General features: G+C 44.5%; 1 protein-coding gene across 1 annotated transcript; it reads right to left on the bottom strand.

Moving 5' to 3' along the window:
• Positions 1-27169, bottom strand: RAB17 (RAB17, member RAS oncogene family). The gene is made up of 5 exons (XM_066577781.1): positions 27022-27169; positions 23857-24008; positions 9390-9515; positions 7095-7188; positions 1-122 (listed from the first exon to the last, which is right to left on the bottom strand). The coding sequence occupies exons 1-5, from the start codon at positions 27167-27169 to the stop codon at positions 1-3; spliced, it is 642 nt and encodes a 213-aa protein (XP_066433878.1).
• Positions 27170-27581: the final 412 nt, after the last annotated feature.

Here is a 27581-nt window from a genome sequence, read left to right as displayed (position 1 = left end):
TTATTGGTAATCGCAGCACCTTTGCCTTACACTGGGGGGATGTGTTTCTTCAGGGGTGATATGGGAGTCCCGCTTTTGTTGCTCGTCCTTATTTTGTTTTTTCAAAGTCAGCAGTTTCCTGGCTGCGGATAGATAAAACAGGAGCTGGATGGGTAAGATTTACAGGAAGCATCAGACCATTAAATATAAATGTGCATTAAGTGGTAACTATTTGGAACACAGTGAAGAGTGAAGGATGTGCCTGGTGTGTAAAGTATGAAGAGTTCCTGTGCAGGAGATATAGAACGTGGAGAAGACAATGACGGATCTGAAGATTCTCCCTGTGGAATGCAATGTATCATTTATCTTCTCTCTGTCTCCATTATACACCACAGTGATTGCTGCCCTATGTTCTGTTTATTGTTAATACGACACTAGAGATGAGCGAGCATACTCGCTAAGGACAATTACTCGATCGAGCATTGTCCTTAGTGAGCATCTCCCTGCTCGGAAGAAAAGATTCAGCTGCCGACGCGGGTGAGAGGTGAGTTGCAGTTGTGAGCAGTGGTGAGCGGGGGCGGGGGGGGGGGGGGGGCGAGAGAGATCTCGCCCGCTGCCGGCAGCCTAATCTTTTCTTCCGAGCGGGCAGGTACTCGCTAAGGGCAATGCTCGATCGAGTAATTGCCCTTAGCGAGTATGCTCGCTCATCTCTATACAACATGATACACATTTGCGTATATATTGATAAAGTGTTGCGGTAAATACATGGATACATTCTACACCGCCACACTGTCCCACTCTAAATAGGATGCAGATACATCACATTAATTACACAGTATTGAATATATATATATATATAATATATATATGCATGTGTTGAAATCCATAAGAAAAGAAATAATGTAGAGGTTAGTTAGCTCCATGAGTCGCCATCTTTCTGGGTAATAGGGGTGGCATGTGCATGAATTTACCCCAACGCAAAGGGTCTTCTTTTCTAGACTATCTTCAGCTAGTTTTATTCGCAGCACTTCACATAATAGTGTAAAGTAAAATAGATTGTAGGCCCGCCTGGCCACTCACTAAACATTTAATGTCCCTCTCTTAGAGCTCCTGCACACTTGCGTTTTTCTTGTGCGTTTTTTCACGCGATATCACTGCGGTTTTTTACGCGATTGTCAATGGGACTTTCTAATGTTAAAAGCACATCGCAAGTTGGTGCTTTACAACATTGGCCATTTATTTTTCTGCTTGTTCAAAAGAGCTTGAACAACACATTTTGAGACTCCGGTCAGCTTTGAAATCAGGAGATACCTTGGTGATGCAGTATAAATACCTTGTGTCTTGTTGCTGTGCTCAGTCTTGCCATGGTATATGACCTGTGATAGGAAACTGTCTTCCACAACCTCACCTTTCCAGCAGAATGTGACTGTTTCTCACTCAGTTTTAACCCTCCTAATCCTTAATTATATTTCAACCTACAAATAAAAATTATGATGCCCTTGGCTCTTTGGTATAATTGTATAATCATACACTTGACTATTCTAATAGAAAATCCCTGTCTTTCAGCGTGTGTACCTAGAAGCATTGATGGTTTTGAAAGCAAAGACTGGTCACACCAAATATTGCTTTGATGTTTTTGTTCATTCACTTATGTTAATTGACAAAAATAAACTATTAACAGTTATATTTTTGAAAATGTTCTAATTTTACAGCATCTCTTCCGTATCTGCCTAAAACTTTAGCACAATAGTGTATTTTTGGGTTGTAGAAGGAAACCTAGCTACTTTTATTAGAGGCATGGGGAAAACAAACACTTCGTAAGGGCTCAGTCAAATGGGCGTATTTTTTGTCGTGAAATGAACGCAAAACGCATGAGTTGAAAATTCATGTGACCAAAGTGGGCGGCACGGTCAAAAAAAAAAAAAAAAAAAAAATGCACTTGGGTGTATTTAAAATTCGTGCATAAAGTGTGGTGCCATCGCTATTCCCTGCTGCGACTGTGACAGCTACAGCAGGGGATTCCTTGGATGTGAAACTCCTGGATGCTGTCACATCCAGGGGTTTCACCTTCTAGTCAATGGGGCCGGTGGCAACAGTGGCGGCCCAATTGAGAACATACAGAGAAGATCATGATCCTCTGCCACAGCTGTGACAGCTGTGGCAGAGGGTTTCTTCATCTCCGCGGGGAGTCCCCTCATCAGTGTTAAGGGACAAGGAGACTCCCTGTGGAGACAAAGAAATCCCCTGCCACCCCTGTCACCAGCTGTGGCAGAGGATCTCAATGCTATCCCACTAAATTTAGCTACAGCCAGCTCCATTGAAAGCAATGAGATTCTGGCAACCCCCCATTGATTTTCAGGGGAGGGCTTGAAATATAAGCCCTTCCCTGAAAATAAGCCCTTGGTGAAAGAAAAAAAAAATTGCATACATCACCTAGCGGCACTGTCCAAGGTCCAATGCATCTTCTTTCTTTGAAGACAGCATTGTACTAAAGCATTTTCTTCTGGCAAGGGATTTAAAAATCCCGGCCAGAAGAAAACTCTGCCTCAGATTGGCTGGGCGCTGTGACCGCCATTGAATGACAACTGAGCACTGCTTGTAATTGGTCCCTGCGCTCAGCCAATCAAAGGCAGAACTCAGCCATTTATTGAATTCAATGAATGGCTGAGCGCTGCCTCTGATTGGCTGAGCACAGGGACCAATCACAGGCAGCGCTCAGCTGTAGCTCCATTGAATTCAATAGGATAGTATTGCGATCCTCTGCCACAGCTAGTGACAGCTCAGGGGACTCGCCGTGGAGATGAAGAAATCTTCTGCCACAGCTGTGGCACAGGATCACGATCTTCTCTGTATATGGTCAATGGGGCCGCTGCTGCTGTCGCCGACCCCACTGACCACAAGGTGAAGCCTCTGGATGTGACATCATCCGGGGGTTCACATCCAAAGAATCCTGATGCCACTGATAGTTGTGTTTTGCAATTCGCAGTCCTATTTTTTACCGGTGCAAATTTTTTCCGCAAGTAAAAAGAAAAAAAATGTGACCGCTGCCATTGAAAAAAAAATATGAATCGCAAACGCAAAAAACATGCGCAGTGAAAAACGCAGGTCTGACTGAGCCCTAAGTAGGGGTTCCAATTCTAGTAACAAAGCTAACTAGTGAACAACAATGCTGCCCCAATTTTTAATCAGCTGGGGAAAAAAATTATACTAATTGTATTACACTGTTCACTCAAGTACTGTATATTGTAGCAAGGGGGGGGGGGGTAGGTTCACTTGCCTCGGGATCGCTGACCTCTCGTATCAGAAATGGCGCACCACACGGGTAAACACGGCTCAGGAATAGCGTATCTCTTTGTCTGGCTCTTGCTAGCGTTTATTTCACAGCATGTCACAGCATAGCACTTCACATCATGTCCATAAGCACCCCAACTTGGGGGGGATTCCAGGGGAGTCATCACTGTCGGACTCTTGCCTTTTCAGGCCACCAGCCTGCAGCACCTTCCTATGCTGCGCTGGTCCTCTCTCTTTGATAGGAACTGGCTTTTCATCTGGTTCCTGCTCCACCCCTTGGTTAACCCTCGTACCAGAAGTCCTTTCTCTGGGCCTCTACAGGCCCTTCTGTGTACTCCATTACTACATACCCCCCACCCCCCTTCAATTCTTCTACTTGCTGTTCCAAGGCTTTAGTAGACTTTTCTACCTCGGAATCTGACTTTTGCATGGTAGTATTCAGTTCACTGATGAGTTGGTCCTTGGAGCCAGCATCCCTGTGATCGGCTTCTACCATCTGGACCACATGTTTCTTCACCTTCTGGGTTTGCTTTTTGAGGTCATTATACTCTTGCTGCTGTTCTTCCCAGATTTCTGCTGCCACTTCTGAAACCTTTTCAGCTTCAGTAGTCTCACTTTCTGCCTTCTCCTTGGCCTCTTGTACTTCAGAGGTCTGTTCAGTGTGCATCTTTTGCTCAGCTTTCCCCTTAATGACTTTTCTTTGTTTACAGATGGGATTTCTTTCCTCCAGACCGTCCAAGTCTTTACAAACTGTTCACCTGGAGTGCCCACGTCACCTTCACATAATTTGGTATGTTTCACCACTTGCGTCTTGTTTTTACAATTCTTCAGTCCTGCCACCGGTTGTTGGACCACGCCCTTGCATTCTCTTTGTACCAGAGCTTGCTTTCCAGCATCATTATTGCAGCTTTGGCCTCCTGGCCGTTTGAACACTGCCCACCGCACAGCCGCACACAAGGCCTCCTGGCCCTTTAAACGCTGCATACAGCAGGTATTGCACACTCGGCCTCCTGGCCCTTTAAACGCTGTGCACCGCAGGACTGCTCCCAGCAGACATCCGCCTTTTGCTCCTGCTGCTTTGTGCGCCACTCTAGATCATGCCGGCGCATCCTCCACCATATGTAGCAACGCTGTCTGCACACTGTCACTTTCAGTGACTTTTACTTGTAGCTCTTGGAGCTGCATTTCCACTGTATTTCTCTTGCACTCATATGCACACTTGTCTTCCAACAACCCCTTCACCTTTTGGGTAAGCTCAAGACACTCACTTTTTAATGTTTCTTTCACTTTTTCAGTTTGCTTCAACTGCTTGGACAGTTTCCCCACAACTACAGCATTACTCCGTTCCAGCTCCTGGATCTGGGTTCCATGTACTTCAGCTTTCTCCTCCAAGCTCATCTGTAGCTGGGACACCAGTCTCTCATGCAGTGCTTCCTGGTTTTCCTTGTTACCCAGTAAGTCTTTCAAGATCTCTGCTTGCTTCTCTGCCTGACTGGAAGCAGCTTTCTCTATTTCCAGCTCTTCCTTGAGCTGACTTATGTGGCACTCCAAGTCACCATTTTTCTTGGCCAACTGCATTTTCAACTCTGCAACCTGATTCTGCAGACCTGTAGTTTGATTTGCATCTGTAGAAGCTCTTTCTAACTCGCAACATGTCATCTCCAACTCTTGGGTTTTCATTTGCAGTTTCTTACAGTCCTGTTTATACTGTGCCTCCAGACATACTCTGCAATCAGCCTCATCTCTGGCTACATCTCTTCATGGACTGTTGAAAGATATCCCTCCAACTTCTTTTTCTCACTTCTCATTTCTTCTAAGCTCTGTTCACACTGAACATTCGTCTGTTCCAGCAACACCCGGTGATCAGCTCCCTCCTTAGCCAATCTCTCAAGATGCTCGTTCTCCTTTAACAGAGCTGCACTCTTTGCTTTCAGCTGCTCAACTTCTTGAAGAATACTTTCTTTTTCTTTTAGGAATTTGTCTGTCTGCTCCTCTGTTAACCGCCTTTGCCTCTTGGCCTCTTCTCCAAGCAGACACAAGATAGTCCTTTCTTTCTCAAACTGTGCGTTAAGTCTTTCATTAGCAGTTTGAGTTGCTTCTTCCAGAAACTGCATATACACTTGCATTGGTGCAAATCCCTCCTGAATTTTAACCAAGCGTTCTCTTGCTGTCTCACCCTGAATCTCAGGATCTGCACTGACAACCTCACTTGTCTCCCTAGTAGCATTGGTTTTCTTCTTTTTTCTCTTTGCAAGTTTAGTACGATCTATCCTTTCTCTCTCTAAAGGCCTAGTACTACTAACTTCAGCATTTCTAGTCCTACACGCACTATCTTCACTCTTCCTTCCCTCTCTCACTAGAGGTATACTTGCACAGGCTCATGGGCGTTGGCTGCACTCATTGCACCCTGTTCACATCCTGACTTCATTTGGGAAACATATTTACACATATTAGGCACAGAATACATCCCACCATCCCCCACAGATGACATGCCGGGGTTAATGGACTTTTCTTGCACCACCCGGTCAGCAACACAGTTGTCAGACAACTCTTTCTTAAATGTCCGTGCACACTGTGCGGCTTTCATGGTATCATCATGCAACATATTATCCACAATACAGTCAAGTCCATATCACACAGAACGCACAGTCTTTTTAGTAGTCTCACCACTCCATGGAACGTGATCACATTCCTTTGGCGGGGACACCTCCCGTTGTGCCCTCAAAGCGCTGTAGTCAGCCTCCAACACCGAACAGTGGGGTTTTTCTGCCCACTTTGCCACTGGACACCCGTACATACAGAATTCCATCTAAAACCCCCCCCAGCATGGCTCTTTCTGGTTGCCTCCTGCACCGCCCGCCATCTTGATTGTACAGTCCATAATAAACACACAAGTTCACTAACTTGCCTTGTAGAGGTTCTCTGTTGCCCTACAAGGCAACCGCAGCTTCAGCCTCCTGGCCCTTTAACCGCAGCTTCGGCCTCCTGGCCCTTTGAACACTGCCCACGCACAGCCGCACACACGGCTTCCTGGCCCTTTAAACGCTGCATACAGCAGGTATCGCACACTCGGCCTCCTGGGCCTTTAAACACTGTGTACCGCAGGACTGCTCCCAGCAGACATCTGCCTGTTGCTCCTGCCGCTTTGTGCGCCACTCTAGATCATGCCAGCGCATCCTCCACCATATGTAGCAAGGGGGGGTTCACTTGCCTCAGGATCGCTGACCTCTCATATCAGAAATAGCGCACCACACAGGTAAACACGGCTCAGGAATAGCGTATCTCTTTGTCTGGCTCCTGCCAGCGTTTATTTCACAGCACGTCACAGCATAGCACATCACATAATGTCCATAAGCACCCCAACTTGGGTGGGAGTCCAGGGGCGTCATCCCTGTCAGACTCTTGCCTTTTCAGGCCACCAGCCTGCAGCACCTTCCTATGCTGCGCTGGTCCTCTCTCTTTGGTAGGAACTGGCTTTTTATCTGGTTCCTGCTCCACCCCTTGGTTAACCCTCGCACCAGAAATCCTGTTCTGGCCCTCAACAGGCCCTTCTATGTACTGCATTACTACAATATTAAAGGGCATTTGCACCTGAAATTTCTATTTGAGCATGTATAAAGTAGATGGGAAGTTGAAGCAGTTCGTGATACATTTGTTAACCTAGAAGTATTGTCATTTGAGCTGGTCATTTTTCTAAAGGTGACAATAGGAAGGGCAGCTCTCTTGGTTGCCCTCTTTGGAGGCTATATTTTATTTTCATCATACTATGTATGGCAGGTTCTCCTTTTAATGGTAACACTTGTATATGATATAGGTAGACTCACCCACTGATTCAAAAACCTCTTTCACGCCATCTCCTGTTTTAGCTGAAGTTTCCATAAACAGAAGTTGTTTCTGTTCAGCAAACTCTTGTGCATCCTGAGAATAAAGTAATTAATTGGAGTCAGTGATGAACAAGTTACACGATTTCTGCAATAGATTAGAACTTGACAATTGTGTCAGATATCTGCTTTGGATTGATATCTTCATTTCGTTTGTGAATACCTTCAGCCTGAACCTACAGACAGTCCATAGGCGTACCTTGAGCATGTAAGTACAGTTTTTATGTGACTGTGGCACATAAATGGCAGTGATGTTTTGCCTGAAGGTGTCATAGTCAAATTTTATGATCATTTGAATTTTTACACAGCAAGAGCCTTTGTGTATCTCCAGCCCGGTGCATCTACACTCTGTGTACGTGGTAAAGAAAACAGGGGAACTAATATTCTCTACAAAATTTCTACTCACACCCTTTACCACCACTATAATGCTTGACCTACACAAAATGATGTAGATTCAGATTAGTCATTCCGGTAACTCTCGAAAGAGCGGTCCGGAAATATGGTTTTCATCCATTATAATACCTGAAAGTCCAAGCCTCTTTTCATAGGTCCGTTAATCGCATTCGCTTAGATGCAGCATCTACTCAAAAAAATAATAATAATACTTCCAGATGTGAGCAAAACTTAAAGCTGCCCATACACATAGTATAAGACTCAGTGGCCGATTTTTGCTATTTTGAATGACTATCATTTAAAATTTATATGCAAAAGATCTTTTGCAATGGCAGATGGCAGTGACCTGTTGTGTTGTGTTATTTTTTTCTTAGCTACTTTGGACCAGCTCGCTCCGTTTTTTTTTTCTTTTTTTAACTTTGTAACTCATTGGCCAGTTAAGTCTGGCATGTTGCTGGTGGGATTATTAGTGCAAACTATCCCACAGATGATTGATTGTTTATTCTGCCAATTAAAATCTTGTGTGAATGGGCAGCTTAATCCAGCATTCCCAAGTTATCCTATCAAGAAATGTGGAAATTGCTGTCAAACTGTCCAATGGGTAGATCATCTTTCAGACTCATCTGGGCTCTTTTCCCTTCTTCAGTATATTCAAACATGCCCATAATGATGTTGACTGATGTCTCCTACCACTGGACATGCCGTATATTCCAGATTACTCCTGTGCTGCACTTGGGGATTTAAAGCACAAACTTGACATAATTGGAGAAGATGAACTGAAGGAGGTGTGTAACCTCGCATACGCGGTGTAGGCACAGTCTATTTGTAATGCACAACATGTCTTGCAGTAAGTGAGCTAGATATCAATCAACATCATGATGGACGTGTTTGAAAAAGAAAGGGGAGAGAGTCCAGTCGACTTCAGGATATAAACCGGCAACTGGATAGTTTAACAGCAATTTGCATACCGTGCAGGAAGTACTGAAAAGTAAATGTTTTTGGATTGGAAAAAAAAATGGACAGTTAGTTTAATCTGTAAATCCCACGTTTTATGATGGAATTACTTGGGAATGTTAGATTAAGTTGTCAGGCTTCCGGTAACAGAGTGGAAACGCTCTGTGTGTGTAATACCGCCACCTCCTGCCTGTATTTGTTATGTACAGCTAATATATAACAAGTGCAGTATCAACGACTCAACCAAGGATGTAAATCCCATGACACTACACAATGACAAAGGACAAAACCATACCAGATTATTAAGAGCTCACTCAATGTGCCCAACAAACTCATATTTCATATTACAACTTGGTTCCCCAGCTGTAAACCAACGCTTGTGGCTGCAGGTTATACTCTCTATTTGTAAAACTAAATAACCTGTAGAAATTCTTCATAATATCAAGATTTTTTAAAATCTCTAAATGCTGTAAAAAAAATTGGGAGGGTTGGTTGGATTTAGCATAAAATGATTTGTATGGGATGGTTGGGTACAAGTGCGGGCTCCGAGTCAGGTCAGGGCAATGTACTATGGTTTGTTTTATGAAAACTGAAAAAGCAAATATAGTTTATTGAAAAAAAAACAAGAAAATTGCTCTTTGGAACTATTGCCCATTAATTGCCAGTGAATACCAACTAACATGCTCCATGCCCAAACAGGAGAAATGCCCCAAGCATGTACAGGTACACCGTACAAAGAAATCTTTAATTAATTGAAGTCAATCTGGTATTTCAGCATGTTCTCCTTCACACCACCAATGGTAGCATTTTAAAATCATTAGCAAACCTATATTAGATATTACAGTTATATTACAGGATGCTGATCACAGCTCTTTGGTCGGTATACTGTACCTCTCTTGACACCTTTCTATCATCTTGCAGATCACTTTTATTTCCTACCAGAGCAATAACCATCTCTTCACTGGGGACATATTTCTGAAGCTCCCGAAGCCAAAACTGAGCTCTGATGAAAGTCTCCTGACACCAGAGGAGAATGAATGTTAGTAACAATTACAAAATTATATAAACAGAGAATAGATGTTCACCCCAAAAACTTTACTAATATAATTCATGAGGCCCAAGGCAACTGTCATACAGGACGCAATATTCCGCAACAGCAATGTGGAATATGCCCTCCTGCAGAATATTCAGTCCCAAAATCCCAGTAATGTGCAGATTTTGATGTAGGATTGAAAATAGCAGAATCCAGCAATTCCTCATCAAAATCTGCAGTTAGCAGAGCGGATTTTGGTGCCAGTTTGAGGAACAGCATATTCTGCAACTCTGTTGCGGAATATTCCGTTCCTGAGAGGTCAATCATGGCAGACCAATTTGATCAGCTTCTGCGATGAAGTAAGCTCTAGGCTGTACCAGGGAGAGTCTATTGATCTCGTATATCTGGACTTCTCTAAGTATTTGACACCGTGCCACATAATAGGTTAATATATAAAATGAGGCCGCTCGTATCGGGTGAAAACGTGTGTATCTGGGTAAAGAATTGGCTCAGAGATAGAAAGCAGAGGGTGGTAATAAATGGTTCGTACTCTGATTGGGCCACCGTCGCTGGCGGGGTGCCACAGGGTTCAGTATTAGGTCCCATTCTGTTCAATATATTTATCAATGACCCAATAGAGGGGCTGCACAGCAAAATATCAATATTTGCAGATAATGCAAAATTATATAAGACAATTAATACAACGGAGGACAATGTGCGGCTACAAACGGACCTGGATAAGCTGGGGGCTTGGGCAGAAAAAATGGCAAATGATGTTCAATATTAATAAATGTAAGGTTATGCACATGGGCAACAAAAATGGATGTTACCAATATACACTAAATGGGGTACTGCTAGGGAAAAGTGAGATGGAAAAAGACCTGGGGGAACTAGTTGACTGTAAACTTAACTGGAGCAATCAATGCCAATCAGCTGCTGCAAAAGCAAATAAAGTCTTGGGATGCATTAAAAGAGGTATAGGGGCGAGGGACGAGAACATTATCCTCCCATTATATAAGGCACGTGTCAGGCCTCACATGGAATACTGCGCACAGTTCTGGTCACCGGTGCTCAGGAAAAACATTGCAGTGCTTGAGGGGGTTCAAAGAAGAGCAACTAAACTAATGCATGGAATGAAGGGACTGGAATACCCAGAGAGGCTATCAAAATTGGGACTATTTAGTCTAGAAAAAAGAAGGCTAAGGGGTGATCAAATAACCATGTATAAATACATGAGGGGACGATACAAGGATCTCTCCCATGATCTGTTTATACCCAGGACTGCAACGGTAACAAGAGGGCATCCGCTACATCTAGAAGAAAGCAGGTTCCATCACCAACACAGAAAAGGGTTCTTCTTTACTGTAAGAGCAGTGAGACTGTGGAACTCTCTGCCTGAGGATGTGGTGATGGCAAAATCCATAGAGGAGTTTAAGAGGGGACTAGATGTCTTTCTAGAGCGAAAGGATATTACAGGATATAGGACATTAGGTGACCATTGGGTTATTGATCTCAAATGTTGATCTAGGGTGTACTCTGGCTGCCATTATGGAGTTAGGAGGGAAATTTTTTCCTCAATAGAAGCTAAATGGCTCTTTGGGGTTTTTTCTTTGCCTCCCTTTGGACCAACAATCTGTTGTAAAAATGTTGGCAATAAATTGTTTTACTACTTTTCACATTGGTCTTCTCCGATATGTGTTTATTCTGTTTACAATTCTGTGTTGTGCTAGACTATCCCCTTTAACATATATGCTTTTAACTTTGAGATCTTCCTTGGTGTGCTTACTGCTATGGAGAACCCAGTGGTGGAAATGGGGAAAGGAGCGTGATGTCTGCCACAAAATTATGAGGAGCAGCCAGCCTTGGACGGGTTTTTGTGGGCACTAACCACTGCATGCCAGACACCCCAAAAGACCTGTCCTTTTGGAAATTCTCTGACCCAATCAGCTATTAGCCTACCTACAGTAAATATATGGCGCTTGTTCCTGGCTTTAACCCCAGCTGATAATAAAAATACGGCGGGGATTAAAGTCTCTGCTTCTGTAATCAATTAGAAGCAGGACAAGTTGTCAGCTGTTACTCACAGCTGATAACCCGGGGGAGAAGGCAGGAGGGGTTTTTAACCCTTTCTGCCTCCTCCTTTCTTTAGTACACATCACTCAATGAGTGATATGTACTAAAAAGTGAAACTATAACTTCCACCTTTCAGCAGAGGTGCAGGGTCGTAGCAGACCCTGATCAGCTCTGCCAGTGACTATTGTCACTACAGGGAATGTTATTCCTTGTAACTGTGGCTTCTATGGATGCCCCAGCTACAGTGGGAAAGTGTCAAATAAAAGAAATTTAAAAACCTTTGAATGTCCCCCAAAGGTCTTATATGACGTCATGGGTGACATAGTAAAAAAAGTAATTAAGTACATAAATAAAACAAAATTACAGAATAAAACAACAATATATACATAAAAAAGAAAATAACCCAAAGCCGACGTCAACCAAAACAGTCGCTATAAGAGCCCTGCAATCCAAAACCATACATATTATATCTCAAAATTAAAATTGAAACAAAATGAGGAACCCGTTCCCATACTTTATTTTAGCATAAATATACTAAGCTAAAAAAAAAATTTTTTAGCTTTCTACCGCCGATAAAACTAAAAAACGCTGAAAAAAAGTAAATGAAAATGAAATTTAAAAAATAGTCCTATATGTCACGGGAAAAAAAAACGCAGCAAAAATAATTTTAGTAGCTAAAAGGAGAAAAAATAGGGAAGTAAAACCACTACGTGGCTAAAATCCCTAAAAAGTACCTGGTCTTTAAGGGGTTAATCACAATTTGGCCCTTATCAAAGTTGTTTGGATCGTGACATTTCCATTTTTCTTGTTTCCAGCACATCAACTTCAAGAACAGACTGTTAATTTGCCTGCCTAAGGGCTCAGTCAGACGGGCATTTTTTGATGCGTATGTTACTTGCCTTTGTAATCCGCATCTATTAGAACCAATGCTTCAATGGCAGCGGTCACATGCCTGATTTTTACCTGCGCACAAAAATTTGCAGCGGTAAATATAGGGCAGCGGATTTTAAAACACAAATAACTGCAGTATTCCGTATTTTTTGGATGTGCAACTCTTGGATGCTGTCACATCCAGGGGTTTCACCTTGTGGTCAAAGGGGCTGGCGTCAGCAGCGGCGTCTCCACTGACATACAGAGAAGATCGCGATCCTCTGCCACATCTGTCAAAGCTGTGGCCGAGGATTTCTTCATTTCCACGTGGAGCCCCTCATCACTGAACACTGTGACAGCATTGACAGCGGTTGAAGAGGACCGCAATGCTATCCCACAGCCGGCTATCGCTACAGCCGGCTCCATTGAAAGCAGTGAGATGCTGGCAGCCCACGCAGTGATTTTCAGGAAGGGCTTTAAATATAAACCCTTCCCTGAAAATCATCCCTAGAATGTGTAAAAAATAAAAAAATATATATAGTCACCTCTCCGCCGGTACTGGGGCTCAGGCACATCTAGCCGCTTCTTCTCCTGAACTGCTATGAAGTGCTTTCAGCAGGCAGGGATTTAAAATCCTCACCTGCTGAAAGGGCTGCCTCTGATTGGCCGAGTAGTGTGACCAATCAGAGCCATCACTCAGCCATTGAATAACAGCTGAGCACTGCCTGTGATTGGTCCCTGCGCTCAGCCAATCAGAGGCAGCACTCAGCCATTCATTGAATTCATCCATTCATTGATCAATAAATGGCTGTGCGCTGCCTGTGATTGGCTGAGCGTTCAGCTAATCAGCACAGCCCTTTCAGTAGGCGGGATTTTAAAATTTTGGCCTGCTGAAGAAGCTTCACAGCAGTGCCGGGGAGCCAGCTAGAGGACGCGCCTGAGCGGTGGAAAGGTGAGTATATATATATATATATATATTCTCACCAGCTGAGGATAATTTTCAGGGAAGGGCTAATATTTCAAGCCCTTTCCCGAAAATCATCACCGCGGAGGTTGCCTGCAACCCACTGCTTTCAATGGGGATGCAGCAGCTGTGATGTAGTCCCTATGTTTTCAATGGGGCTGGCGCTGCTGCCACTGGCCCCATTGTAAACACTGAGTGATATCGCAGATTTTCTTTCTACGCTGCAAGGCTGCAGTGAAAAAACACAAATGAGTATGAAACCATTGAAAATCGTTGGTTTCATAATTATAATCATCGCTCTTGCATCGCAGGAAAAAATATCGCTAGTGGGTAAGCATCTCTAAGATGAGAGATAAGCTTCAAGTTTTCCAATACCAGTTCAATGCCATCTTATATTCAATATGATAATAGAATAGATAACCACATTATTCAACTAGATAACCACATTATTTTCCATTTCACATCTTCCTTACAGTTGAGTGATGGCAAAGGTCTTAATTTGTACTGAAAACACTTGTTAGGGGTTTATTTAAAGGACAATAATCAAAGGAATTATATTTAAAGCTCTGGCAGGGCTGGCGTGGCTTGCCCTAATCTTACAAAGGATCCACAGTTCTAACTATAGTCTTGATGTAATGCAGTGAATTTAGCCAGCGCTCTCCACACTTACAGGGGATTCATGATATTCCTTCTCTGTGCTAATATTATACTATTCTCAATATGACATTATTAAATTAGGAATGTCGGCCTTAGAGAATTGTGTTGGTTTAGACTCAGCCACTATCTCAGCCTATCTGCACATATTGCTAACAAACAGTCATTAGTCTAAAGTTCTTCCAGCAAATGATTTCTATCAAAATGATTCTTTGTGGGGGGCGTGGCTTGGATATGGAAGCGTGAGCACCCTCTGCCTTAAGCTCCCGCCGATTCCGATAAAAAAACCCCGCTTAAATGAGCATACAGCAGCCTAAAGCCCCTACCTCCACAGCGATGGGACGCAGGAGAGCCTCTAGCCGCTCGGCGGCACCTCCAGAAACCGGACTGGCAGGTATCCAGCGCTTCCTCCGGGTCTCCAGCGCGGCAGACGCCGGTCCCAAAATGGCGCCGGACCGCATGTGCAGCTCCCCCTCATCCCCTACCAGCGGCAAACAGGCGCGCAGCACAGCAAGCCGCGCCGGGGATCGCCGACACTCCAACTCAGCGGAGGAAGAGGGAGAAGAAACAGCGCACAGCAGAGCACCAGTGCCGGCAGACAAGGTGATTCCACACCAACACGCAGGGTCCCTGGGAGGGGGGGAGAGCAGAGAGGAGAGCGATTTGCCCTCCAGCCCAGACAGTGAGCCTGCACATAAGAAGAGCACGAGCGCTGTGAGTGACAGAGCCCCTGCACCACAGACACCTTTATATGAAGGGGACAATATATCTGCTCACCATATACAGGGCCAGGACAGCAGACCCAGAGAGAGCCCAGACCCCAGCAAGCAACGCACTACACATGCCTGGTTCTCCACTAATGTGAACATGCCTGAAAGCAGCTACTTTCAAGAGGGGAACCACAACAGCACACTAATGAGGGGACAGGCTGACAAGCATAAAAAGCTTCCCACACCACAAAGACAGAGGACCCCTGACGATTGGGGCCAGGGCCCATCAGAAACCAGCAGCCGCTACCAGGCTGGGGGCCAAAAAGAGAAGGCCAGCCACAATTCCTCACCTGACCATGACCCTCCAGATGACCCAACACAGGAAGACGCATGGGATTGGAGGGAGCATTTAAGATCACTACCCACAAAAAGTGACTTCCACAGGCTAGAGAACTCCCATAAACAAGCCTTAACTCTAATACAACAAGAGCTGAAGCATGTTGGCCATAGGCTCCAAACAGTGGAGGAATCTCAGGAAGAAGTGTTTACGTTGCTAGACGCTCACAGCCAAGTCATCAAAGCCCAGTCTCTACAACTGACAGACATCCTTACACACCTAGACGACTTGGAGAACAGGCATCGACGCAACAACATCCGCCTACGAGGCCTGTCTGAGGAAGTGATGCCCCCGCAACTGGAAAACTGGGCACGCAACATGTTCAGCTCTCTCCTGCAACGCGATCGATCCAATCCGGTAGAGATAGACCGCATCCACAGAAGCTTGGGGCCCAGACCAGAAGACCCAGGAAAGCCGCGAGACGTGATATGCCGGATCCATTTTTATAAGGACAAAGAGGCGATCATGAAAGAAGCTCGAGACAACAATCCAGCCCTGAGCCATAACGGGTCCCCCATAACAATCTTCCCGGATCTCGCCCGGCGCACATTACAACTCCGAAGAGCAGTGAGACCACTTCTAAATGCGCTACGAGAACGCAACATCCTATACAGATGGGGCTATCCTTTCCAATTGACAGCTACCAAGAATGGCAAATCAGCAACATTTAGAAGCCCAGCGGACTTGCCAAAATTCCTGGGAACTCTGGAACTCCCCATGGTGTCAATACCTGACTGGCCCACACTACCAACGCTACCAGTCACAGCGCCAGGGAGACATGGCAAGAGGCTCATCCAGAAAAAAGAAGGGGCAGGGGTCGCCCTGGAACCACCCCTCCTACCTGATACAATAAGGACGTACGCCACAGAGGCAGTCATTACGTTAAACCAGGGAGTTACCCTGCTCGTTGTGGTCCACACTCGGAAAGGCTAAGGAAGAAACAAGCTACTGAGTCCGACCAAGCCACGAGAAGGCTGTTTAAAGTTTTGAACGTTATCTTAACAAAAAGTTGCGGGTTCTACATAGATCCCCCATAAGGGGATCCCCATTTCTAAGTTTATACGGTGGAAGAAGCGGGAGGCTTGCGCTCGAGTCTCCACCCACCTCCCCTAGTAGGCTAGACGCCACTAAGTGCCGTCTAATCTCTGGTTCACACCAGACGAATACCTACACACGAGAATCTGGGACACTTTTCCCAGATTGGCAGATTCCTACAAATCTGCCACCCTTCCAACCCCCCTATGTTCACCCTCTTCTTCTCTCCCTCAACCCTCCCACCGGCGGTGGCCAAAACTAAAAATTTTCCAACATGACGAACACATCCTTCTGCACTTTCAACGCTAGAGGACTAAACTGCCCCTCTAAGAGAGGACAGATCCTTGCCCACATGCGCAAAAAACGTATCCTAATAGCCATGTTCCAAGAAACCCATTTCAAAACCGGCAATGTGCCGAAATGCAACAACAGATCTTATACCCAGTGGTACCACAGCACCCACCCCGATAAAAAAACATGTGGCGTCTCCATAACCATACACAAAAACCTCCCCTACAACCTCCTCGCTACCGAGGTTGACCCGGAGGGCAGGTATCTCTTCCTAAAAATAGAACTAGGAGCGAAAGTAATTACATTAGCTAATGTTTATTTCCCTAATTCAGGTCAAACAGCATTCGGGATTTGAGTCCTGGGAGAACTAGCTCGATTTGCCTCAGGAACCGCGATTATCCTCGGAGGGGACCTAAACGTATGCATGGACCCACGTCTTGACTCGTCGTCAGGTAAGTCTGGCGTCTCCCTGGCGGCTACACGTAGACTACGGAAACAGCTGACTGCCCTTAAACTCGTTGATCTCTGGAGGACTTTGCATCCGGAGATCAAGGACTTTAGCCACTACTCCTCCGCACATAACAGCTATAGTAGACTAGATTATTTATACGTCTCACATGCTCTCCTAGACCTAGCGCCCACAAGCTCGATTGGTAGGATTGTATGGTCGGACCACACACCGGTATATGGGGCTCTAGAGAAGAGTGACATAGGAAACTTACAACGCTACTGGCGCCTGAATGATAATCTTCTTGGAGATTCATGCTGCCTAAATGAAGTACGTCAGGTTATCAAAGATTTTATAGAAATACACAAGACAGACGAAACAGCCCCACCTATTAAATGGGAGGCCCTGAAATGTGTCATCCGGGGGATCTTTATTTCACACGGCACCAGACTTAAAAGAGAGAGAGCTGGTAAACTAACAGATCTTTTAACAAAGCTAGACATTGCAGAGCAAGCTAATAAAACTAAAGCAACACCACCCCTAGGCACAGAGATCTCACTGTTACGCCATCAAATCCTAGCCTTGATGGACCAGACCTCCCTATGCGCCAGAGATAAACTGAGAGGGGGATACTATGAATACGGGAATAAGTGCAGCGCCTGGCTGGCGAGAGCGCTTAACCCGCAGGAATCACATTCATACATTTTTGCGCTTACCTCTCCTGAGGGAAAGAAAGTCCATACAAGCACAGAAATAACTGAGTGTTTTCACAGATATTATAAGGACCTTTATAACATAGGAGAGGGCGGGAAGACCCACGAGAAACCCGGAGACGCGGGTATGGCTGCGTACTTGGATGAGTATGCCCCAGACCCCGTCCCCAGCGAGGAGTCGGAGAAACTGGAAGTCGACATAACGGAGCAGGAAATATTGGAGGGAATACAGAGTCTCAAAATCGGTAAAAGCCCAGGACCCGACGGGTTCACACCCAGATTTTATAAAACCTTTGGGGACCTGCTGGCTCCCCTAATCACCCAATCATTTAATGCAATCTCCAGGTCCTCCCCGTTCCCACCCCAAGCACTACAAGCAACCATAATGATGATACCGAAACCAGGCAAAGATCCACTTCAATGTGGAAGCTATCGGCCCATATCGCTCCTAAATGTGGATACAAAAATTTTCGCCAAAATAATTGCCACGCGACTACAACCCCTCGTGCCAGGGCTGATACATGGAGACCAGGTGGGGTTTGTCCCGGGCCGCGAGGCAAGGGACAACACCATACGAACGCTGTCACTGGTTGGAAGAGCCCAACGTGAGGGGACACCCCTATGCCTTCTCTCGATCGACGCAGAGAAGGCATTCGATAGGGTGGATTGGGGTTTTTTAGCGGCCACCCTCTACGTGCTAGTCATGGAATCCCTCGCAAACGCGATAAGACAAAACACAGGCATAAGAGGATATCAAACCCCAAATTCCGAACACAAAATTGCATCATTTGCGGACGATTTGCTTATATACCTGACCGACCCCAAAAATAGTATACCAATCATACTACAAGAGTTCAAAAAATACAGCCAGTTTAGCAATTTTAAAATAAACATACACAAGTCGGAAATTCTAAATATAACCATACCTGCCTCAGAAACCACCAGACTAAAATCTACCTTCCCGCTGAGATGGAAAGAGGACCATATTAAATACCTTGGAGTCCATATCCCCTCCAAATTAGACAATCTATTTAACCTCAACCACGAAGCCCTCTGCGCATCGCTGGAGAGGGATCTGGGGAGGTGGAGATCACTAAACCTGTCATGGTTTGGCAGGATCAACACGATTAAAATGAACGTCCTCCCCAGGTTCCTCTACCTGTTTCAGACTCTGCCGATCCAGGTCCCAAAAAGCTTTTTCACAAGACTGAGAAGGGCACTGACGAGGTCTGTTTGGAGTAATTCCAGAGCTAGGTTAAGCTACAAAATCCTAATACAAAAAAAGACAATGGGGGGAATGGGACTCCCTGATCTCACAAAATATCATAAAGCAGCAATAAGTAAGTGTGTGCTTGATATAATGCTACGGAGAGATTCAAAACGCTGGGTGGAACTTGAACAGGACTCAACCCTATTTAAAGCACAGGGAGTGTTCTGGCTGAAAGGGAAGCTAGGAAGAAGAGGGATCACAGTATCACCATTCCTGGATACAATATTAAAACAATGGGATAGCTTCGCAGCTAGATCAGGGCTGGTATCAATACCCGGCCCCTGGACACCGATAGTAGGTAATCCAGGCTTCCCGCTGGGAACACGGGGTTTGCCACTCCTGGAAAGGTTGGAGATGCCGGTTCCTAGACTCCGAGACGTAACGAAAGAGGGTAGGATCAAATCAATAGAAGAGATAGGAGGAGAAGGAGCCCTGGTAGCCGGTGCGTGGTTCCAACACATGCAACTAAACCATTTCATCCAAACGCAAGGTCAGGCTTCAGAGTTAACGCAGCAACCCACACCATTTGAAGAGCTATGTGCGGAGTCTCCTGACAGGAGAGGTGAAATCTCCGTGGTCTACGACATGCTGATAACTGGGGAGGCGCGAGACACTGAGATGAGATTCAAAAAAGGCTGGGAAAGGGATCTGGGACGACACCTGGAGGAAAATGACTGGGCCAAATCGATAACTATGACTCATAAAATGTCGATCTCCGGTAAATACCAAGAGCTAAACTATAAAATTCTATCTAGGTGGTACCGAACCCCGGAACGCCTGGCTAAAATGTACCCCAACACCAGTAGTAGCTGTTGGAGATGTTCGGACAGCCTAGGGTCGATGATCCACATATGGTGGGCTTGCCCAAGGGTCTCCCCGTTATGGAAGGAGATAAACGCCCTATACAACTCTCTCACCCGGGGAAAAATATCCCTCACCCCGGAGATCGCCCTTCTTTCCATTCTACCAGGCTCTATAAAATCAAACAAGAAGGGAGTACTCAGATTCTTCCTATTGGCTGTAAGACAGGTGATACCCCAGTTATGGAACTCCACAGAACCCCCTACACGCCTGATGTGGGTAAAAGCCATGGACGATATCATGCACATGGAAGAACTGAGGGCTAGAGACGACTCTAAATACTCCGAACACTACGCCACATGGCCGACTTGGATAAGCTTCCGCTCATCCCCCAAATTCAGCCCATGGGTAACGAACGGTGTGTTCCAACCTTAAACATTAACAATAAATGCTAACATGACAGTTGACATCTGCACCTGGAAGGCCGCCGCCGGCTGGTCATGCCCCTGCCCATTCTGACCCACATAGGGCCGCAAACGAACCCCCCCCCCCTCTACCTCCCCGATAACCCCCTCTGTACCCATCTTTTTCTCTCACCCAATGTTGTTCTCACCTTATTTTTTTCCCTTTCATTATTTGCAAGGTTGGCGCTGGAGCTGGAAGCCCGACGCCAAGTATATAGCTGGAGTTGGGAGGCTCACCCTCCCCACCCAGAAACCTAAGCCCATTAAATTCTAGGTTATTTGGTTACATTATATTAATAAATGTTAAGTAAGAAGGCACATATATCTGACTTGGGTACACCTAAGGAAGAATCTAGATAAATAATTAAAGGAGAAAATACAGATGTTGAGGGACTTCCGACAATACTGTATTGCGCCAATGATAGTTTTTATTAATATTTTCTTTTCTTTCTTTCTCTGTTTGTTTGTTGTCTAATGAGAAATTCCAATGCAAATATGACTGACTGTATACCTTACTGATTTTCAATAAAATATATATTGAACATAAAATGATTCTTTGTCAACTGAAATGTAACAAATGATTGTTTTGGGCATCACAAGGAAAGACTAGAAGCAATGGGATGAAAATGAAAGGGAGGAGAGACAAATTACATATTAGACAGTGAGGGGGATCAATGAGGGGAACAGGTTACCACAGGAGGTGGTGAGTTCTCCTTCAATGGAAGTGTTCAAACAGAGGCTGGATTTTGTAAATCTTCTAATCAATTTTGTCAGCTGCAATTTTCTGATCAGTAAATGTATATGATGCAGTTTACTGCTGATCAGTGATATTTATGGTTCATGGGAATGCAGAGCTTGAAAACATCAGGATTTCACATCTTTCCAGCCGGGATCAGTGCCAGAACAGAACATACTGTATATTCCTGTGACTTACTAATAGCATGCTGCTCCTTATGGCCAACAAATAAGTATACAGTATCTGGTAACAGGTTATAAGAAGAACATCTCTCAGTTTATATTCTCTAGTTCTACCTTTGAGTTTTGTCATCATGTCTTAATATTTAAAACCTGCATTAATAGTTGGGGGGTGACGTCAGAGGGTCACATGACCAATGTTATGTGACACGTTACACAGTAAACTGATCGCTCTCCCGGTGAGCCTCACCCACAAACAATGCACACTGTAAAAACTGAGAATTGTTACATCCATATAAATAAAATTACATAAAACTGTTTAAATCTAAACATACATCGATACAAGTACAGAAGCAAAATACATCAAGACCAATAAAATGTATATGTCTGAATGACATCAGAGCCAATAAGATACAGCCAAAGAGACATAGAAGTTAGTGCTGAGCGACCATACTCGCTAAGGGCAATTGCTCGAGCGAGCATTGCCCTTAGCAAGTACCTGCCCGCTCGAGAGAAAAGGTTTGGGTGCCGGCGGCGCACAGGGAGCTGCGGGGGAGAGCGGGGAGGAACGGAGGGGAGATCTGTCTCTCCCTCTCTCCCCCCGCTCCCCCCTGCTGACTGCGGTAACTCACCGCTCCCCCGCGCCGGCACCCGAACCTTGTCTCTTCAGCGGGCAGGTACTCGCTAAGGGCAATGCTCGCTCATCTCTAATAGAAGTACATACAAAGAAGATCATATATATACTCCCATCAAGCAGATTCCTGTTAGTTGCCCAGTAGGTTCCATTGGTTTAAAGGGTGAATCATTCTAGATTTTCAAGCTGGGTATAGTATCTTCAAATGGTTTGATTTAGTGCACTATGAGATTTTTTTACAGGTTTTCTGGACCACATGTATATTTTATGTATTTGTTTTCAATGCATTTATTATTTATAGGTATTTACTATTGTTATTACTGTCAATATTTTATTATCAGTAATATTATAATAGGTATATACCAGCTCTGCTACATTCCTCACGCTTTTTTAATCCCTTTCATACACACACACATTTTATATATATATATATATATATATATATATATATATATATATATATATATATATATATATAAACACATACACTTCCCATACCACTGCGAGTTAAATTATTAACAGGCAAATTAACTAATATGTAACTTATTATCAGGTTTCCACATAATATTTATGTACTTTATTTTTCCACCTACTTGGCTTGTTTATCATACCTATCAATAATGAATTAAATATACGGCTTACATCACCTTCCAATATTATAATTTTATAGCGCGTCCTATCTGCTCATCTGAACGGACATGCAAAATTTCTATATTTTCAATAGACGCAGATTACAGCGTATCATCTGCACGGATGACGGTCGTGGATTCTGCAATTGAAATCCAGTCTTGTGAAGCCGGCCTCACTGCAAGACTATTGAGTTTACTGACATTGATCGTGTGATCCTTCTCACGTCACCCGCCGGGTATTACCGCAGGTTGTGCTCTCAGGCCTTAGTCACACGGGCGTTTTTTCACGCAATTTGCGGATCGCATGACGGATGCGCATCCGCAAATCGCGTGACCGGTGCGCGCAAGTCGCCCGCAAATCGCCCGAAAATCTGCTCCTAGCCGCGTTTCATTAGAAACGGGCCGGAGCTGTCCAGCGCATTGCATTCAATGGAGACGGCAATAGAGCCGGCTCCATTTAAAGCAATGCGCTGCGGGCGAGCCCGGGATGAATTGTCGGGAAGGGCTTAAATATATAAGCCCTTCCCTGCAATTCATCCTAAAATGTGTAAAAATAAAAAATATATATATACTCACCTTCTCCCGGCAGCCGGAGCTCCGCGCGGCCGTCCTGCAGTGGGTGTGAAGGGGGTGTGAGTCAGACCTGCCCCCTGATTGGCTCAGCGCTGAGCCAATCAGAGGCATGTCTCACTCACACCCATTCATGAATTCATGAATGGATGTGAGTCAGACCTGCCCCTGATTGGCTCAGCGCTGAGAGGCAGCAGTCACTCACCCATTCATGAATTCATGAATGGGTGTGTGAGTGAAACCTGCCTCTGATTGGTCAGGGCTGTGACCAATCAGAGGCAGATCATTCAGCAGGCGGGGATTTTAAAGCCCCGCCGGCTGAATAGTGCCGAGAAGCAGTTCAGGAGAACTGACAGCGGCCGCGGCTGGACTCCGGCTGCAGCGGAAAGGTGAGTATACAATTTTTTTTTATTTTAACACATTTTAGGATGAATTGCAGGGAAGGGCTTATATATTTAAGCCCTTCCCGACAATTCACCCCGCGCACGCCGGCAGCCCATTGCTTTCAATGGAGCGGCTGTATTGCCGGCTCCATTGAATTCAATGGGCAAACATCGTTCTTCTCAGTCACAGCTGTTACAGCTGTGGCAGAGAAGAATGATTTGTCTTCTATATGTTCTCAATGGGGTCGGCGCTGCTGCCGCCGGCCCCATTGAGCGCATATAGAGAAGAGAACAGGAATCGCAGATCGCAGATAGGTGCGATCTGCGATTTCTGTTCTATAATTTATCGGACGAGCGCATAAAAAGCGCTCATGTGTCCGATACCATTGCAAAGCAATGGTTTTATAAAATCGCTGGACGCATGCGCATGCGCAAATCGCGGCTTAAAACGCCCGTCTGACTAAGGCCTCAGGCTGCATATTGTGAAAGGCCAGATGCATTTACCTTGGAAGTGATGTCATAAACCAGCAAGGCAGCACTAGCATCATGATAGTAAAGATGGCACACACTCAGGTATCTCTCCTGGCCAGCAGTGTCCCAGATCTCAAAGTCCAGATTTCTGTCTTGTAGATATACCGTTTGGGAGAAAAAGGCACCTGCCACACACAGATGGAAAAAACACACATAGAGGACCATGATCGTATGCGCATATCAGAAAAACGACATATCATTATTGAAAGTAAGATTGTAAGTAACAAGTCTGCAAACAGTAGAATACTATTCTGCACTCATTGGAATGTGGATTGTACAATAATGATAGGTAGTGACTTCACTGGGATATTGCTAGGAATAATGCCCAAAAAGTAGAATTCCAGACATGTTACTGTATTTGGTGCTGCAGCTCCCATAAAATTATAGTATAGTGCTAGTATGTGATACCAGACACAATGCCCAAGTAGTAGCACCACCATAGTTTACTCCAAAACCAGTGTGGGGATCAGCAGGAGTCCCTCCAGCTTCCAAAGAAATCATGGTTACATTCTTTGTATTCCAACCAAAAGTCCACTATTTAACACTTTGCAATCCAATTTGGGGTTCTGGGTTTTCTAGGGAATTTTCTCTTTCTGCCATTATACAATGGAGAGCCAGTACTGCAGTATCAGAACATGCTGGAGAGGCCTCCGACAACAGAGCGGCCAGTAATCTACAGTAAGAATACCCTGCCGGATGTCTTCTGACATAGGAGCTGTACAGCCTTCAATTAGAATGTCTTTAGACGTCAGACAATGGATTGGAAAGGGTTAATGGGACTGTGTGGATGTATGTATTTTACTCATTTATATAGTGAATACATATTCCACAGCCCTGTACATGCCTTGATATTAAATTTTATTCCAATTGGGGCTGACAATGTAAATGTACCTATTTGCATGTTTTGAAGTATGGGAGGAGAGCATGCAAACTCCATGCAGATGCTGTCCTTAATCAGATTTGAAGCCAGGTCCTAGCACTGCAAGGCAACAATGCTAACTACCGAGGCACCATGCATAACTAACAACCATGGAAAATGTTAGCTTTCACTGCAATGGCTAGAAAAGGAATATGTCACCAGGTTTTCCCCTTGTGATCCGTCAGTAGCTCAATATCAGTCAATAATAAGGCTTTTTAAACATGTCTTTTATTAAGCATTAGCCCTATATACCTGGGTCGAAGTACTTTTTAAAAGTCTTGCCCCATATGTGAATTACCTCCATGGGCGTACCTAGACCGTTCCAGTCACACAGGTTCTCTATTGTAAACCCAACTCTCCTTTCTTGGATTTATGTGGATCATGTGCAAACGTCATTTATAAACAGCTCCAGATCTGACACTTGCGCTGCGCATCCTGGTAGCAGCAAATATGCACTTAGTATTGGCCCTGCTGTGGGCAGACATGCCAGCTCTCACTGCATATGTGCCACTACCAGGATGAGCAACACAAGCTTCAGATCTGCAGTGGCTTGGGTATGTCATAGGCTTGTCACCAGGAGTGTAACTGAAGGCTCAGGGGCCCAGGTGCAAGAGTTCAACATAACTCATTTCCTGGGCTACCTAAATATTTGTTTCAAGTGTGCCCTTGTATGCGCATGTGATACGCAGTAATTCGCAGGTAATCAAATACATTGCCATAAGCAATTCCGCTCAAATTTGTGAGTAGCAATTGCTTAATACACGAGCGCAAAAAAAAATGCAGCATGTTCTATTTTGCGGCGTATTACACGTGAGAGAGCCCATTGTTCTGTATAGGCGCATAATCAACGCTGCCAACAATTATATTGGGTATGGGTGGCATGTATATGCACTGTTGCGAATAAACGGCATGGGCCATATGCGGCGATAGGGCAGGTTACTGGCTGCTCCAGAGTGGTAAAACGCTGCGTGACCCGCACCGGATTTGTGAGCTTGGCATTAGGCTGTGTTTTTGTTTGTTGTTGCATTTTTGAACCACAATTAAAAAAAAAAAAGAACTGCATGCGGTATTAAAAAACCACATACATTTTTAAGAAACTGCACACACTACTAAAAACCGCATGTGGATTTAAACAATAAATGCATGCAAGCTTTTGATGTATTTTTTTATTGTGTGCAAAGTGTACAATCAAATACAGGAGATACCCAATATATACCAGCATGTTCTATATCACTATACACAGGGAGATGTATATACATCTCCTGTATAAAGTGATATTGACCATGTCGGTGTAAGGACGGTCTCACATCTAATAATAATAATAATCTTTATTTGTATAGCGCCAACATATTCCGCAGCGCTTACAAAAACAGGGGGATACAGAAAGACAAAAGAATAAAATTACAGAACCACGGTTACATAGTAATCAGTTGATTGAAACAATAGGGGTGAGGGTCCTGCTCCAACGAGCTTACATACTACAGGTAATGGGGTGATACAGAAGGTAAAGGGGCTGGAAATGTGCACTGTATGGGGAGGTGGAGAGTGAGGGATTCTATAAGCATAGACAATGGTCAGACATTAAGCCATGTGGTGGCTGAATCGGTGTGACTGCCGGGGGTGGTTGATGGCAGCTAGCAGGGTTGCAGTCACTAGGACAGGGACCACGTTATCAGGCGGAGTACAGAGGGGTTTGGTTTAGGAGATGTGCTATGCCTCCTTAAAGAGGTGCATTTTTAGAGCACGCCTGAAGTTTTGTGAATCAGGGATTGCGCGGATAGTTTTGGGTAGCACATTACAGAGGACTGGTACTGCTCTGGAGAAGTCTTGGAGACGGGAATGAGAGGTTGGTATTAAAGTGGTACTCAGTCTGATTTCAGACCTCTAGTCGGAGGTTCCGTCACAGATCTGCCTCAAAATACCAGAAGAAAAAGCCTGCTCTCAAGCCCCCTAAAGGCATTTTTCGGTACTGCCTTCCTTCTATATATAAAAAGATGCAACAAAAACAACTTCTGGTCTGGGACAATACAAAAAATATTGCTATAATTGTAACATGAAAATTGTGATCTCCAAAATATACAGCATTTAAAGTGCCCTTCTTATTCCAATTTACACTATACATTTATTAATTACAAGCATAACACAAATTGATTTTGCCACTTTCATTCTACTTTCTTCCTAACATAGGATCATTTGTGGTAAATATTGGGGTAACTTACATCCATTGGTAGAGATGGTTTCCCGAAAATCATCTCTTATATACCTGAGAACCAGGCTTGATTTTCCCACATTAGTGCTCCCCAATAATACCAGTTTGAAGGCATTAGATGTCTGTCTCTTAGAGGTTGACTCCAGGGCCGGCTCCATCCCTATATGACACAGCAAGCGCAGAGTCAAATATACTATATAGCACAGTGTCCTGCTACTTTCTTTGACCCCCACTTGTTGTGCAGGCCACTACCTGATACTACAATTTGAAATGGCTATAAAAAAAGAGAAAAATATCAACATTTAAAAATAAAATAAAGTTTATAAAGAGGTTTTATGTACAAGCATTAATAAGATTAAAGCAATTGTCCAGCTATGAACGTAAAAATATTAACTTAGTACCTAAAGGTAATGCTTACACATTGTTTATTTGCATTGGATCTTGCCCCTTTGCTGCTAATGAACTCAGCTCTACTAGAGCAGAGCTGTAACATGTGACTATAGTTTATCTGCAGTGTCTACAGGGAGTCTGCAGTAGTCTGAGACACATCCCCTGTCTCCTTATTGGTTG

Source organism: Eleutherodactylus coqui, chromosome 8 (genome assembly GCF_035609145.1).
Source record: "Eleutherodactylus coqui strain aEleCoq1 chromosome 8, aEleCoq1.hap1, whole genome shotgun sequence".
Classification (NCBI taxonomy): Eukaryota; Metazoa; Chordata; class Amphibia; order Anura; family Eleutherodactylidae; genus Eleutherodactylus; species Eleutherodactylus coqui.
This window is presented reverse-complemented; position numbering and strand designations above follow the sequence as displayed.